General features: G+C 40.7%; 1 protein-coding gene across 21 annotated transcripts in view; it reads left to right on the top strand.

The window, feature by feature from the left end:
* FOXP2 (forkhead box P2) overlaps positions 1 to 12,268 on the top strand; it is a 242,446-nt gene that overhangs the window by 23,476 nt on the left and 206,702 nt on the right. For 3 of the 21 annotated variants that reach the window (XM_065407928.1, XM_065407875.1, XM_065407867.1), the window contains exon 2: positions 1,311 to 1,316. The exons of the other annotated variants lie outside the window; for them this stretch is intronic. In XM_065407928.1, coding sequence (XP_065264000.1) covers positions 1,311 to 1,316 — 6 coding nt within the window. The remainder of the gene's footprint in view (positions 1 to 1,310; positions 1,317 to 12,268) is intronic. 21 annotated transcript variants of the gene reach the window in all.

The following is a 12,268-nucleotide window of genomic DNA, read 5'->3' as shown; positions in this document are numbered from 1 at the left end:
TAGTGGGCCTCAGGTAAGCCTTCGCTCACTTGGGGGTGGGCATATAAACCCTGCCTGAGAGGGTCCTCGGCTGGGGTGCTTGGTAGGAGATCATCACCTAGTGGTCAGGACTTAGGCCTGTGATGTGCCAGGGTGTTGTTGGTAGAGAAGCTGGGGCCCTCCCATTCCTGGGCTCCAACTCAGGGCCCTTTGAGGGCTATCAGTGATCTGACAGCCAGGGGACGCTTACGGCTGCCGTCCCTGGGCCACTTCCTATCTCTCCCCCGCCGTGATTTTCCCAAGGTTGCCATCTGGGTTAAGGCAGCATGAGGGTGGTCTGCTCACCACAAGGCTCCTTCTGGTGGCTGCGTGTAGAAAAGTCACTCTTTCTCTCTCTTGGGCAGCAACTACGTCCTCCTGCAGTATGGCCCACCCTCCTGGGCCAGCTCAGTCCTAGGGTTTTCCCCCATTGCGGGAGTCCAAACAAAAAAAGGGGAATTAACCAAATCCAGAGTTCATATGAGGGGGAGAGGTGAATGCTTCCCTCTTAGGCTGTCTCTGCAGCCTTCCCTTCCCTCAGAGAGGAACCTTTGGGCAGTTTAGGGAGACATTCTGCCTTCCCTCCGCTCTCCTCTGCTGCAGGTTGCAGGTCTGCTCTCTTCCCTGGTCTGCCACCAAATGAGCTCTTCCTCTGCCCTTTAACTCCTCCTCTAGTTGGTGCATTTTCTACGGGTGTGGCAGGGCAAGGCTGACTGGGCCCAGAGTAGTTCCTTAACCCCTTGTTGCCCGATGTGTATACCCCATTACACTAAGCCTCCAGCCTGAGTCCCCTCTCACATCAGATTGTTCCAGTCAGGAAGAAAGAAAGACAAGATACCAGATTAGAACCTCTCACCCCTGGGATTAGCATAAAGCCAGGCTTTTTTGTTTGTTTGTTTGTTTGTTTGTTTGTTTGTTTGTTTGTTTGGTTTTGGTTTTGGTTTTGGTTTTGGTTTTGGTCTGCTGGGGACGTCATGCTAGTTGCCTTTTTTGGTACTAGAAACGAAATATTCTCTCACTGCCAGATGGGCCAGGGCAGGGTTGGATTTTTTCACCTTCCACACAGTGGGGTAAATCAGGAGTTATGAGTCAGATTGTTACATCTTGGGAGGTGTCCAGTGCAAATAGTCATTCCATAAAGGACCCATAAACAAGAGTTGGAAGTGGATTATGGGAAAGGCATCCCCTGAAGAAGCTGGGGTACATGGTTGGGGAGTCTAATGTCTGGTGCTGCAAGGAGAGAACCCTCTTTCCCCAGCCCCTTAGCCCTCATGTGGGAGATAGGGTCACAGCAACAGGTTGGGGACAAGCTGTGGAGGGGTGGGGGCTGATGGCAGCTTTCCATCAAGTGCAAGTGATTAGGAAGAAATGGTGACCTACACTATAGGAGTTATTGTTGGATAGTTCCCATATGACTTAAGTTAATAAAGTTGCAGCCTAATCAAACCACATCCCTTGCATCTTGTCTTTCTTTCTTCCTGTCTGGGACAATCCCACTTGGCACCTATCTGCATCTTCAAGCACCTAAATCCCTTTGAAAATCTGGCCCCTTGGTAACCAGAAACAATCTGTCAATTCACTAAATCCAGTAATACTGCCTTTATTTAATAAACCAGTTACTTTTGATAAACTTACTTTTTTTGTTACATATCAAGCACATTTAAAATAGTTTTATTTAATTAATAAAACGATTTTTAAATGCTGGTTTTATACATTTTTAATTGAATTCCAATTTCCTTCCAAATGCAGCTTGACACAAATCCTGAGTAAAAGAAATCATCTAATTAATAAGAAATATGTCATCACCATTTTCTAACATAATTAAAAAATGTTAAAATTAGGAATCTGAATAAATGCATGTTAAGGTATATAATTGCTTAAATAAATGTGGATAGCAAAAAGAATAAAATTTAGTGTAAATTCACAATTCATCATGTGTGATACTGACCAATGCAAATGACCCTTTGTTTAGGGAAATAACTGAAAAGTACAAATGCAAAATAAGATTAAAATATTTTTTTTTAAATCAAGGTTTCCTGCTTGCTGATTTAAATCATGATTAAAATCTGTGATTTAGATCAATCCACCCTGCTCTGTCTGAATGAGTGTTTTGTTAGAAAAATATAAAATGCTGGCATTTACCCAGGAGATTGGAACAACTCTTTTCAGAACTATTAAGGTTTTTCAGATAAATATGTCACCAGGTTTTAAAAAGTACATTATTTACAAAATACATTACAATAAACACATAATTGGCTGGTTTTTTTCTTCTTCAGTGCGTACTGTATACCCAGTAGATTGGACCAGCTCAGCTAAATATTTGTTTAGGCAATTTTAAAAACAAAACCTTGCATTATGTAGCCAATAGACTAGAACAGATACTAGCTAAATGCATATTTATAAATGTTTGTGGAATTCTCCTCCTGGAGAATTGAAAAACTCTGTTTATGTTTGCCCTCTGTTGTTTTGGTGTAGGCAAGTGATACTTTATAGTTCTGAGCCTCAGCTGAATAACTGGATAGAGCATGAACAAATTCAGTCTGAAAATTAAAAGATGATTTCTAACTATTAGAGGGGTGAGGTTCTGGAACAGCCTCCCAATAAGAATTGTGGAGGCAAACAACTTAATTGGTTTTCAAAGACAGCTAGACAAATTTATGAGTGTGATTGTATGATGGGGTGGCTTGTGATGGTAAAAGGCAGGGATCAGTAGCCCCGGGGCTCACTTCCAGTTTATATTCCTAAAAACTCATGCTTCAGGTCTTCAGCTGGCTACCTACAGTGGTCAGGAAGAGATTGTTTTCCTTCCAGTGTTTTTTTATCTCCTTTCTCTGAAACCTCAGATAGGCCACAGCTGGAGATGGGACTCTGGACGGTATGGGCTATTGCACTGAGGTGGCACCGAGCATTCTGTCAGGGGCTTGGCTGGGTGGTTCTTGCTCACATGCTCAAGGTCTAACCAGGGTGTATTTGATTTAAATCACTAGTCAGGAAGACTCGACTTAATCATGGATTTCTACATAAAAGTACATTCTTGTTGATTGTTATAACCTTAATACATATTCTTCAGAGATAGATGAGACCCAAACTCTCTTACAGCCTGCTGCCATTATAGGTTTTTCCTTCTGGTGAGAGAATGGTATGGTAGATCTCAAATCAGTGAAGGCTACACTCAGAAAGACCGCAAGACTTCTGGAATATGCTGTTCAAACAGTTTCACTTTTGTTTCTACTGCCTGTCCCTCCCTTCTCACATTTATCTCCAGACTTCTTCTTCTTGTCCAGATCTATTCTGCCCCCAACAATCTTCTATTCATTGAACTATTTGAAACTTTGCACTTTTAGAGAGAGGTAAGGGATTGACTCTATGTACACAAATTTGCAGAGGGACAATAGGGTTGAGGTCTGTTATTTCTCACCTCTATATATTATTTATTTATTTATTTAAAAACATTTTTGCTGTTAACAAGCATGTTGTCCCTGGAGACACGAATCCACAGTTTGAGAACTGCAAAACTAAGCATCTCTGATGGTATCTTCTAGACTGAGCACTGAGTCCCATTGGGTAGATAGAAAGATTAACCTAAATAATCTATAGAGAAGGCCCTGGAACCCCATAAGATTGGGTCCCTAATCCATGAACTATTGGAACTCGTTTACAAAATTTTTCTTAAACATTCATAGAATCATAGAACGTCAGGGTTGGAAGGGACCTCAGGAGGTCATCTAGTCCAACCCCCTGCTCAAAGCAGGACCAATCCTCAACTAAATCATCCCAGCCAGGGCTTTGTCAAGCCTGACCTTAAAAACCTCTAAGGAAGGAGATTTCACCACCTCCCTAGGTAACCCATTCCAGTGCTTCACCACCCTTCTAGTGAAAAAGTTTTTCCTAATATCCAACCTAAACCTCCCCCACTGCAACTTGAGACCATTACTCCTCGTTCTGTCATCTGTTACTACTGAAAACAGTCTAGATCCATCCTCTTTGGAACCCCCTTTCAGGTAGTTGAAAGCAGCTATCAAATCCACTCTCATTCTTCTCTTCTGCAGTTCCCTCAGCCTCTCCTTATAAGTCATGTGCTCCAGCCCCCTAATCATTTTTGTTGCCCTTCGTTGGACTCTTTCCAATTTTTCCACAACCTTCTTGTAGTTGGGGCCCAAAACTGAACACAGTACTCCAGATGAGGTCTCACCAACGTTGAATAGAGGGGAATGATCACATCCCTCGATCTGCTGGCAATGCTCCTACTTATACAGCCTAAAATGCCATTAGCCTTCTTGGCAACAAGAGCACACTGTTGACTCATATCCAGCTTCTCGTCTATTGTAATCCCTAGGTCCTTTTCTGCAGAACTGCTGCCTAGCCATTTGGTCCCTAGTCTCTAGCAGTGCAAGCCATTCAGTCCCTAGTCTGTAGCATATTATATTATATTATATTATATTATATTATATTATATTATATTATATTATACAGCTCTACCTCGATATAACGCTGTCCTCGGGAACCAAAAAATCTTACCGCGTTATAGGTGAAACTGCGTTATATTGAACTTGCTTTGATCCACTGGAGTGTGCAGCCCCGCCCCCCCGGAGCACTGCTTTACCGTGTTATATCCGAATTCATGTTATATCGAGGTAGCAGTATATTATATTATATTTTATATTATATTAATTATTTTATAGAATTAGAATTTATAATCCCTATTCCATGATGAGATGAGATATCTTTGAGCTTTAATGTATCTTAATTAAAACTATCTTTAGATAGTTGTTTTCCCTCAAAAAGCATTTTATCAAAAAAAATCTGATTTAAATTTTAAAAAATCTGATTTTTTTTATTGTTTTTTAAAAAATCATTGATTTTTATCCACCCTGGGTCTAACTGATTGTTATATGTGGGGTCAGGACGGAATTTTTCCTCAAGTCAGTTTGGCAGAGACGTGGGGATTTTTTCACCTTCCTCTGCAGCATGTGGGTGTGGGTTACTTGCCAGGGTTATCTGGGTATAGCTCATTGAATTATTTCCCTGCCAATGCAGGGGCTTCTCTCGGACCCCTCTCTTCTCTGCCTGTAGCATATACTAGTCTAGTCTCCTATAGGCTGTAATACTTTGATTTTGGTTGTTGGGTTTAGCATGTGGGTGCTGGGTGGTGGTGTCCTGTGATATTCAGGAGGTCAGACTAGATGATCTGGTGGTCCCTTCTAGCCTTAAACTCTGTGGGTATGTGTACACATCCTGTGGCAATGAGCCTCCCAGCCTGGGTTGATAGAGTTCTAGTGCATGCCTGAGTCTAAAAATAGCTGTGTAGATAGCGCTTTGAAGTTGCGGCTTGGGCTGGAGCTCAGGCTCTGAAGCCTAGGGTGGGGGGATGGGCTTCAGAACCTGAGCTCCAGCTCAAGCCACAACTTCAGAGCACTGTTTACACAGCTATTTTTAGAGCACTAGTGTGAGCCTGACAAGCCCAAGTCTGTCAGTCCAGTCTGGAGGCTCACTGCCACGGGCTGTGTAGACGAACCTTATGACTCTCAGTTATTCTAACCACTAAACAAGGTGGGATTTCAATAGACTCATAGACTCATAGACTCTTTTCCACACCTGGGAATTAGAGCCCTGCATAGCATCCGCTGAAGATCAGAAGAGTGGGCAGGGTGAGGGTAAGAATGATGCCAGAGAGTCAACACACTCTCAACTGCATTGCTCTAGCTGGAGTTTTTTACTCGCTTTTCTACCAGAGAGGTGAAGGGGATAAATTCTAACATAAAAGCAAAAATAACAAAGAAATTAAGACCTTGTTATCGTGCTCTCTTGAACTCATAGCTATTTCTCTTGATAGGCTGTGATTCTAATATTTTTATGTTTTGTGGTTGAAATCTTGGCCCCATTGAAGTCCAGGGGAAAACTCCCATTGACTTCAGTGAGGCTAAGATTTTACCCCGTACCTGAAATATTGTGTATCTGTGTGGGAGAGGAGGGGAGATGGGAAGGGAGAAAAACTGCTGTAAGTCTTGGAGTAATTACATAGTGATAGGATGATTAATTGTTTTTTAATGTTTTTTCATAGGAATTTTACAAACAAACAGTATATTAGGTTTGTGTGAATCCTGGAAAAAAATCTTTGGTTACTGATGCCTGGCACCAATGCTCTCACAGTATATTGAAGCCCTTTAAAAGTTTAGGTGCTTTTAGCAAGCTTTCTGATTCTGTCAGATTTGTGGTATAGAAGATTTAATCTTCAAATAAAATCTAAGGTTCTGCTTGGAGGCAGTTTAAGAAAGAAGTGAATTTAGCATAGCTGTTATCAGCTGTAAGAATTTTCTCGTGTTTAAAATGAATAGGTCAAAAATTAAGCTATCTAGCCTGGGGGAGCAGGGGTTAAAATGTATTGAAATACTGAACCAGGTTGTATCTGGCTTCCCCTATTTCTGCTCAAACAATATTATAGGGTTTTAAAAAAAATGTTTTTATTAATCTCTGGAAATGACAGTTGTCAAGAGCCTTTTGTGATGCACATACAGAAAAGTTGCGGTCAAGAGGTCATATCACTGCAGTGTATTAGGCAGAAGCCTTGTCTCTTGTGGAATTTGCTTTGTTTGAAGTGGTTCCAAAGGAAGATATTTGCCGAAATGCACATCAGTTAAATGATCTGTTTGGGAACAGCTTTACATGGAAGAGGAAGCTATGAGAATCCTTTGGTTTTGTGTATGTGGAGGGATGTTCCCCCTCTTCCCCAAACAATCACTTGTTCTGAACTCCGTGAGATACTGTTAAGCACACACAGGATACATGGTTTAGACAAGAAACATGTATTATGGCACTGAAATTTTTAATTATGACTTTCTCAAATGGGTTTTTTTCTCTTGGATTTAAGACTTCAGCTCTCCTGGAAGCTGAATACTTTACTAAATATGTCTCCTTCATATATCCATTGTGCTGCCTTGATGGTAATGAGCACTGCAACTGTAAAGTCTCAGAAATTAACGTATTTTCCAAACCAACCAACCAAACATATTTTCCATGATTAAAGTAAGACAATTGGATATTTTAAGGCAGCACTAACCGGTTCATAATTGAGACTGAATGTAGCTTCTGATTATGAGGCCAGTGTTCAATCCCACTCCCTTAGGCCTGGTCTACACTTACCCCCCAAGTCGAAGTAAGGTACGCAAATTCAGCTACGTGAATAACGTAGCTGAATTCGACATACCTTACTTCGAACTTACCGCGGTTCAGACGCGGTCCACACGCGGCAGGCAGGCTCCCCCGTCGACTTCGCGGTACTCCTCTCGTCTAGCTGGAGTACCGCAGTCGACGGGGATCACTTCCTGGTTCGATTTATCGCGTCCACACCAGACGCGATAAATCGAACTCGGAACTTCGATCCGCAGCCGTCGAAATACCCGGTAAGTGTAGACTAGCCCTTAGTTACTCTCATCCCCAATCCCAAATTAACAAATCTTCCTGAAATTTGTCATGCCACGCTTCATCCCAGGGTAGAAATTTTCTAAGAAGTTTGGTAATAATCAGAAAAAGCATTGTAGTGGTAGTATATTTTGAATATTTACCTGATGTTCACTTTTGAAATATTGTCTTTTTTGATAGATATCTCCAAAATGGCTTGGTCTATAACCTCTGAAATTGTTTTATTTTGTTGGCCCAGCTAGCTGAGGTATAATTGAGTGTTTGGTTTGGCTTGGGGAGTTTTTGGGTAGGTAGGAGGTGAAATAATGGGTAAATTACAAAGATACATAATAAAACAGCTTTGTGTTTATGCAGAGTGGTTATCACATGTAGGCAGAATAGGGTTTAATGTTTGTAAATATAAATTGTCCTGCTACTGACTGTGTATTTAGGGAGCAAGGGAGGAGATGTCGAGGAATGAGAAGAGGAAAAATCTGGAGGCTAGGGTGGGACATAGCGACAGGTACAATGGTCTCAGAATAGAGGAGTGGATGGCATGGAGCTGTGCTAACTAGTCTTTGAACTGGAAGCTTGTAACATTTTGAGGTTCAATCCAGACCAGTGAGAGGTTGTCACAGCCTGTCTTGTAACCTTGGGTGCCTTAAATATTCTGCTGCTGTGACTCACAGCCTGGACCCCAACAGTTAGCAGACATACATGCAGTTCCTTAAGTGTCTGTGCTGTGAAGCCCTCGTTCAGCACTCTGACCCCACCAGCTTGCTTACAACAGCCCCACCCTCGTCTTCACGAGCTTTGGTTACTACTTTCAGGATGACCTCAATGTACTTCCAGTCCCAAATTTCCCCAGAACCATCTGCCCTGAAGTGTCCAGCCCTCTCCTGGAACACTCGGGGAACTAATAAGGTGTGTTGCTACTTTAAAGAGACAAAATCACAGATTATTACTTTAACTGGAATTAACTATCACTTCAGTTCAGACACAGTTCTAGGTTGGTTTAGATTTAAAGTAAAACAGATTTATTAACAAAAAGAGAGGTTTAAAATAAGTTCAAGTGCAAGGGATAAAGACAAAAATGTTTACAAGCAAATAAAAGTAAAATACACTTTCTAATGGCTAAGACCTAACTTAATAAACTACAGTCTTTGTTTATGGTAGATTTCTTACCAATCTTTCTTCTTTCCAGCGAGGGCTGACTTTCCTCTGTCATGACCTTCCACAGAAATGCAAGGTGCTGGTTCCCTTTGTCTTCCTAGGTGAAAGATGCCACAATGGATCTCTATTTCCTCTTAGATCTCTGAGTTCATTGACCCTGTATCAAGAGGCAGGATGACCTCATGCCATTCTTCCCTTCCAATGGACTTCCCACCCACCTGATGATTTCTGTGTTTTGATTCCACCATGTTACCTTCCCTCCTGTCTGAGAGAAAATCTGTTTTTTCCCTTTGGTCACAACAGCCTACTTTACAATACTGTAAAGCCTAATATTAGTAAATATCCACAACTCCTTTATATTGTTAATACATACCCTTCACAGTGATATTACTCACCAGTGTCTCATTAGCTTTTATGAAAGACCTTACTTGATACCTTTTATAGTACAGTAATATTGTATACAATCAGTTGATTCAATTACTTATCATTTGAGGTTCAGACCCTCTGTCTTTATAGTAGAGTAAATCATTGAAAAGTATTCTTAGATAAAGTTAATTTTCTCCTTCTAGGAAAAAGATGCCATGCAGTCTAGTGAGGATTTAATTCTGCCCCTGCTGGTGATAGTTGAGTCAATACCTCATCTCCTTGTTAGCTTGATGGCTTTTTTGTAAATACACCTTCATTGTCTTTGCCTGATGACCAGGATGATCAGCCAAGCCTTTACACATTCCATTGTCTAAGGCAGACTGGGCTTACGCATTGCTTGCCAAACACATCTTAAGAACATAATTCTAGCACATATCCATAACTCTTTGTATACACCCCAAGCATACGTCATGCAATAATATTAATGATCAGTGAGTTATAAGTTTTCAAGTGATATCTTACATGCCACCTTTTGGGTATATATCATGAAAATAGTGTGAGGTGTAGTGAGTGTAGTGAGTCAGGCCTAACGAGTTGCTGACAGGTTAGTGAACCACCCATGGGTCTCTGTGTCACAGAGCTTCAGGTGAGACAGGAGGGGTGGTGCAAAGGGCAGGAGATTGGCTGGCCATTATGGGAAGGGAAGGAAGAAGGAGCGTGCAGAAGGGGATAGATGATGGTCAAGAAGAGGGGAAGGCCTGGAGAGGGGAAGGAAAGGAAGAGAGACCTTTATCCATAATACATTTCAAGGCCAAGATAATCTTTTAAAAAGTATGCCCAAAGTTAGGTCCCTAAATCACTAGATAATAATAAGTGGTTGGATGTTCAAAAGCGTTAAGCACCCGAGAGTTCCCATTATCAATTTGTTCTGAAACCTTCTCCATTTACACCTCAGTCTGGGACAGTTCCTCATGTTTGTCAAAAGCTCAGGTGTGGGGATCTTCCCCCAGATCCTCTTCGGTGAAGACCAATACAAAGAATTCATTTAGCTTCTCCTCAGCTTTCTTGTCTTCCATGAGTGCTCCTTTAGCCCCTTGATCATCCAGTCATGCCACTGACTGGCACGCTTCCTGATTCTGATGTACTTATAAATAATTTTGCTATTAGTTTTTGTGTCTTTTGCTAGTTGATCTTCAAATTCTTCCTTGGCCTGTCTTGTTATACTTTTATAATTGACTTGCTGAATTTATCTCCTTTCTATTTTCCTCACTTGGATTTGACTTCCAATTTTTAAAGGATGCCTTTTTGCCTGCAATCACCTTGCTTTACTCTTCTCTTCAGGCCTGCTGGCATTTTTGATCCTCTTACTGTTTTTTATCTATTTATTTAAATTTGGGGTATACATTTAATTTGAGTCTCTATTATGGTGTTTTTAAATAGTCTCCATGCAGTTTTCAGGCATTTCAATCTTGTGAGTTTCTTTGAATTTCCATTTAATTAGCTTCCTCATTTTTGCATAGTACCTCTTTTTCAAGTTAAATGCTACTGTGGTGGCTTTCTTTGGCATTTCTCCCTCGCCCCACCCCCAAAGGATGCTAAATTTAATTATAGAAGGGTGGCTATTACCAAGCGATTCGGTTATATTCACCTTGTGAACCAGATCCTGTGCAGAAAGACGGACAGTGTATATGCACAAAAGCATGAAATGGGGAGAAACAGGGAAAAGTGATGGGGAAGGAGGAGAAACAGAGGGCAGGAACAGTGGGGGCCACACACCTGATAATATTTTTCCAATTTGTGAACATGGCAATGAGGTTCTGAACAAACAATATTTACAAGTTTAGTTACTATAAAAAGACTACTCCCAGCCTTTTTACAAACCTCCTACTGACATCAGTGGGAGAGCCACTGAACTGATGGGAGTATGTAGTCCTAAATTTATACTCCAGCCCTCTGGGCATACTGGGGGCTGGTGTAGATTTTAACAACCTTGACTGAGCCTATAATGTACATTGAAAAGCTCAGGTCATAAGTCACTAGTGTGATGCATAGGATCACAGAAATTTCTTTGTGCGATTTTTTTTAAAGAGGCACTGTCTAGATTGTTAGGCCTAAAAATTAGTTGGATAATATTATGTTTTACAACATGTACATGAAAATTCTTATATGGTATGACATCTGAAGAATCATATTGTTACCTGTTTGACCTCAGAGAATCTTAGTACTGTTCCTGTAATGATTTCCTCCATGTTCCAAATACTCTTACATAAAAAAAAAAGCAATTTAATACAAAGAAACTTCAATTTGTAAGTATGGTGACTAAATACTTAAGCTTTACTTCTCCGGCTAATAGCATCACTTTAATGCTTTATTGCAATCACAGTACCTGATTACATACTTCTTATTCAGGTAAATCTTATATTGATTTCAGTCAGAGGGGGGGAGTGCTGAGGAGGGGAGTGCAAGGTTAGGCCCACTCCAAACTTTGTATTATAAAATGTTTTTTCATATATGAATAAGGGCATATGTACTTTCATTACAGTCACATATACAGTACAATAATAATAATAATGAATGATAACCTATATAAATGTGATGTTATTGTAATAACTCTAGCATCTGTTATATGTAAATATGGTAAAGAAACAAGGAGAAAGCCTTGCTTCTAGAAGCAGCACTTCTTGTCAGCATAGGCAAGAAATAGACTGCAAAATATTTAATGTGAGTGGCAGAGGAGGCTGAAATCATCTCATAAGAACATAAGAACGGCCATACTGGGTCAGACCAAAGGTCCATCTAGCCCAGTATCCTGTCTACCGACAGTGGCCAATGCCAGGTGCCCCAGAGGGAGTGAACCTAACAGGTAATGATCAAGTGATCTCTCTCCTGCCATCTCATCCAAGGAAGGCAATTGAAAGCAGGAATAGACACAGTAAGACACATTTTCCTTTGCAAAATGTTGAGAACCCTCAACTCCCTCTGACTTCAGTGGAAGTTGAGAGGCTCAGCACCTTGCAGATTGGTCTCTAAAATAATTAATGTAAGATGGAACATAGCATACAGCTTTCTAACAGGTTATTTGGGCATGTGGGATGTCAAAACAGTTTTCTGTCCCTGCCCCACCTACAACTGTGACTGTTTTTAGTAACATCTGTGTTATGAGTTCTTCCACTATAATATATTCTAGATAAAATATTATTTATAATAATTAGGGGTCAGATACTGTTTACAAAAAAAAGTTTTATCTGCCAAAGTAGATTGAAAATTGATTTACACATTGCAAACATTGGACAGGAAGTGTGTTGAATCAGGC

This window comes from Emys orbicularis, chromosome 1, assembly GCF_028017835.1.
Source record: "Emys orbicularis isolate rEmyOrb1 chromosome 1, rEmyOrb1.hap1, whole genome shotgun sequence".
NCBI lineage: Eukaryota > Metazoa > Chordata > Testudines > Emydidae > Emys > Emys orbicularis.
Note: the sequence above shows the minus strand (reverse complement) of the source record. Positions and strands in the feature narration are given on the sequence as shown.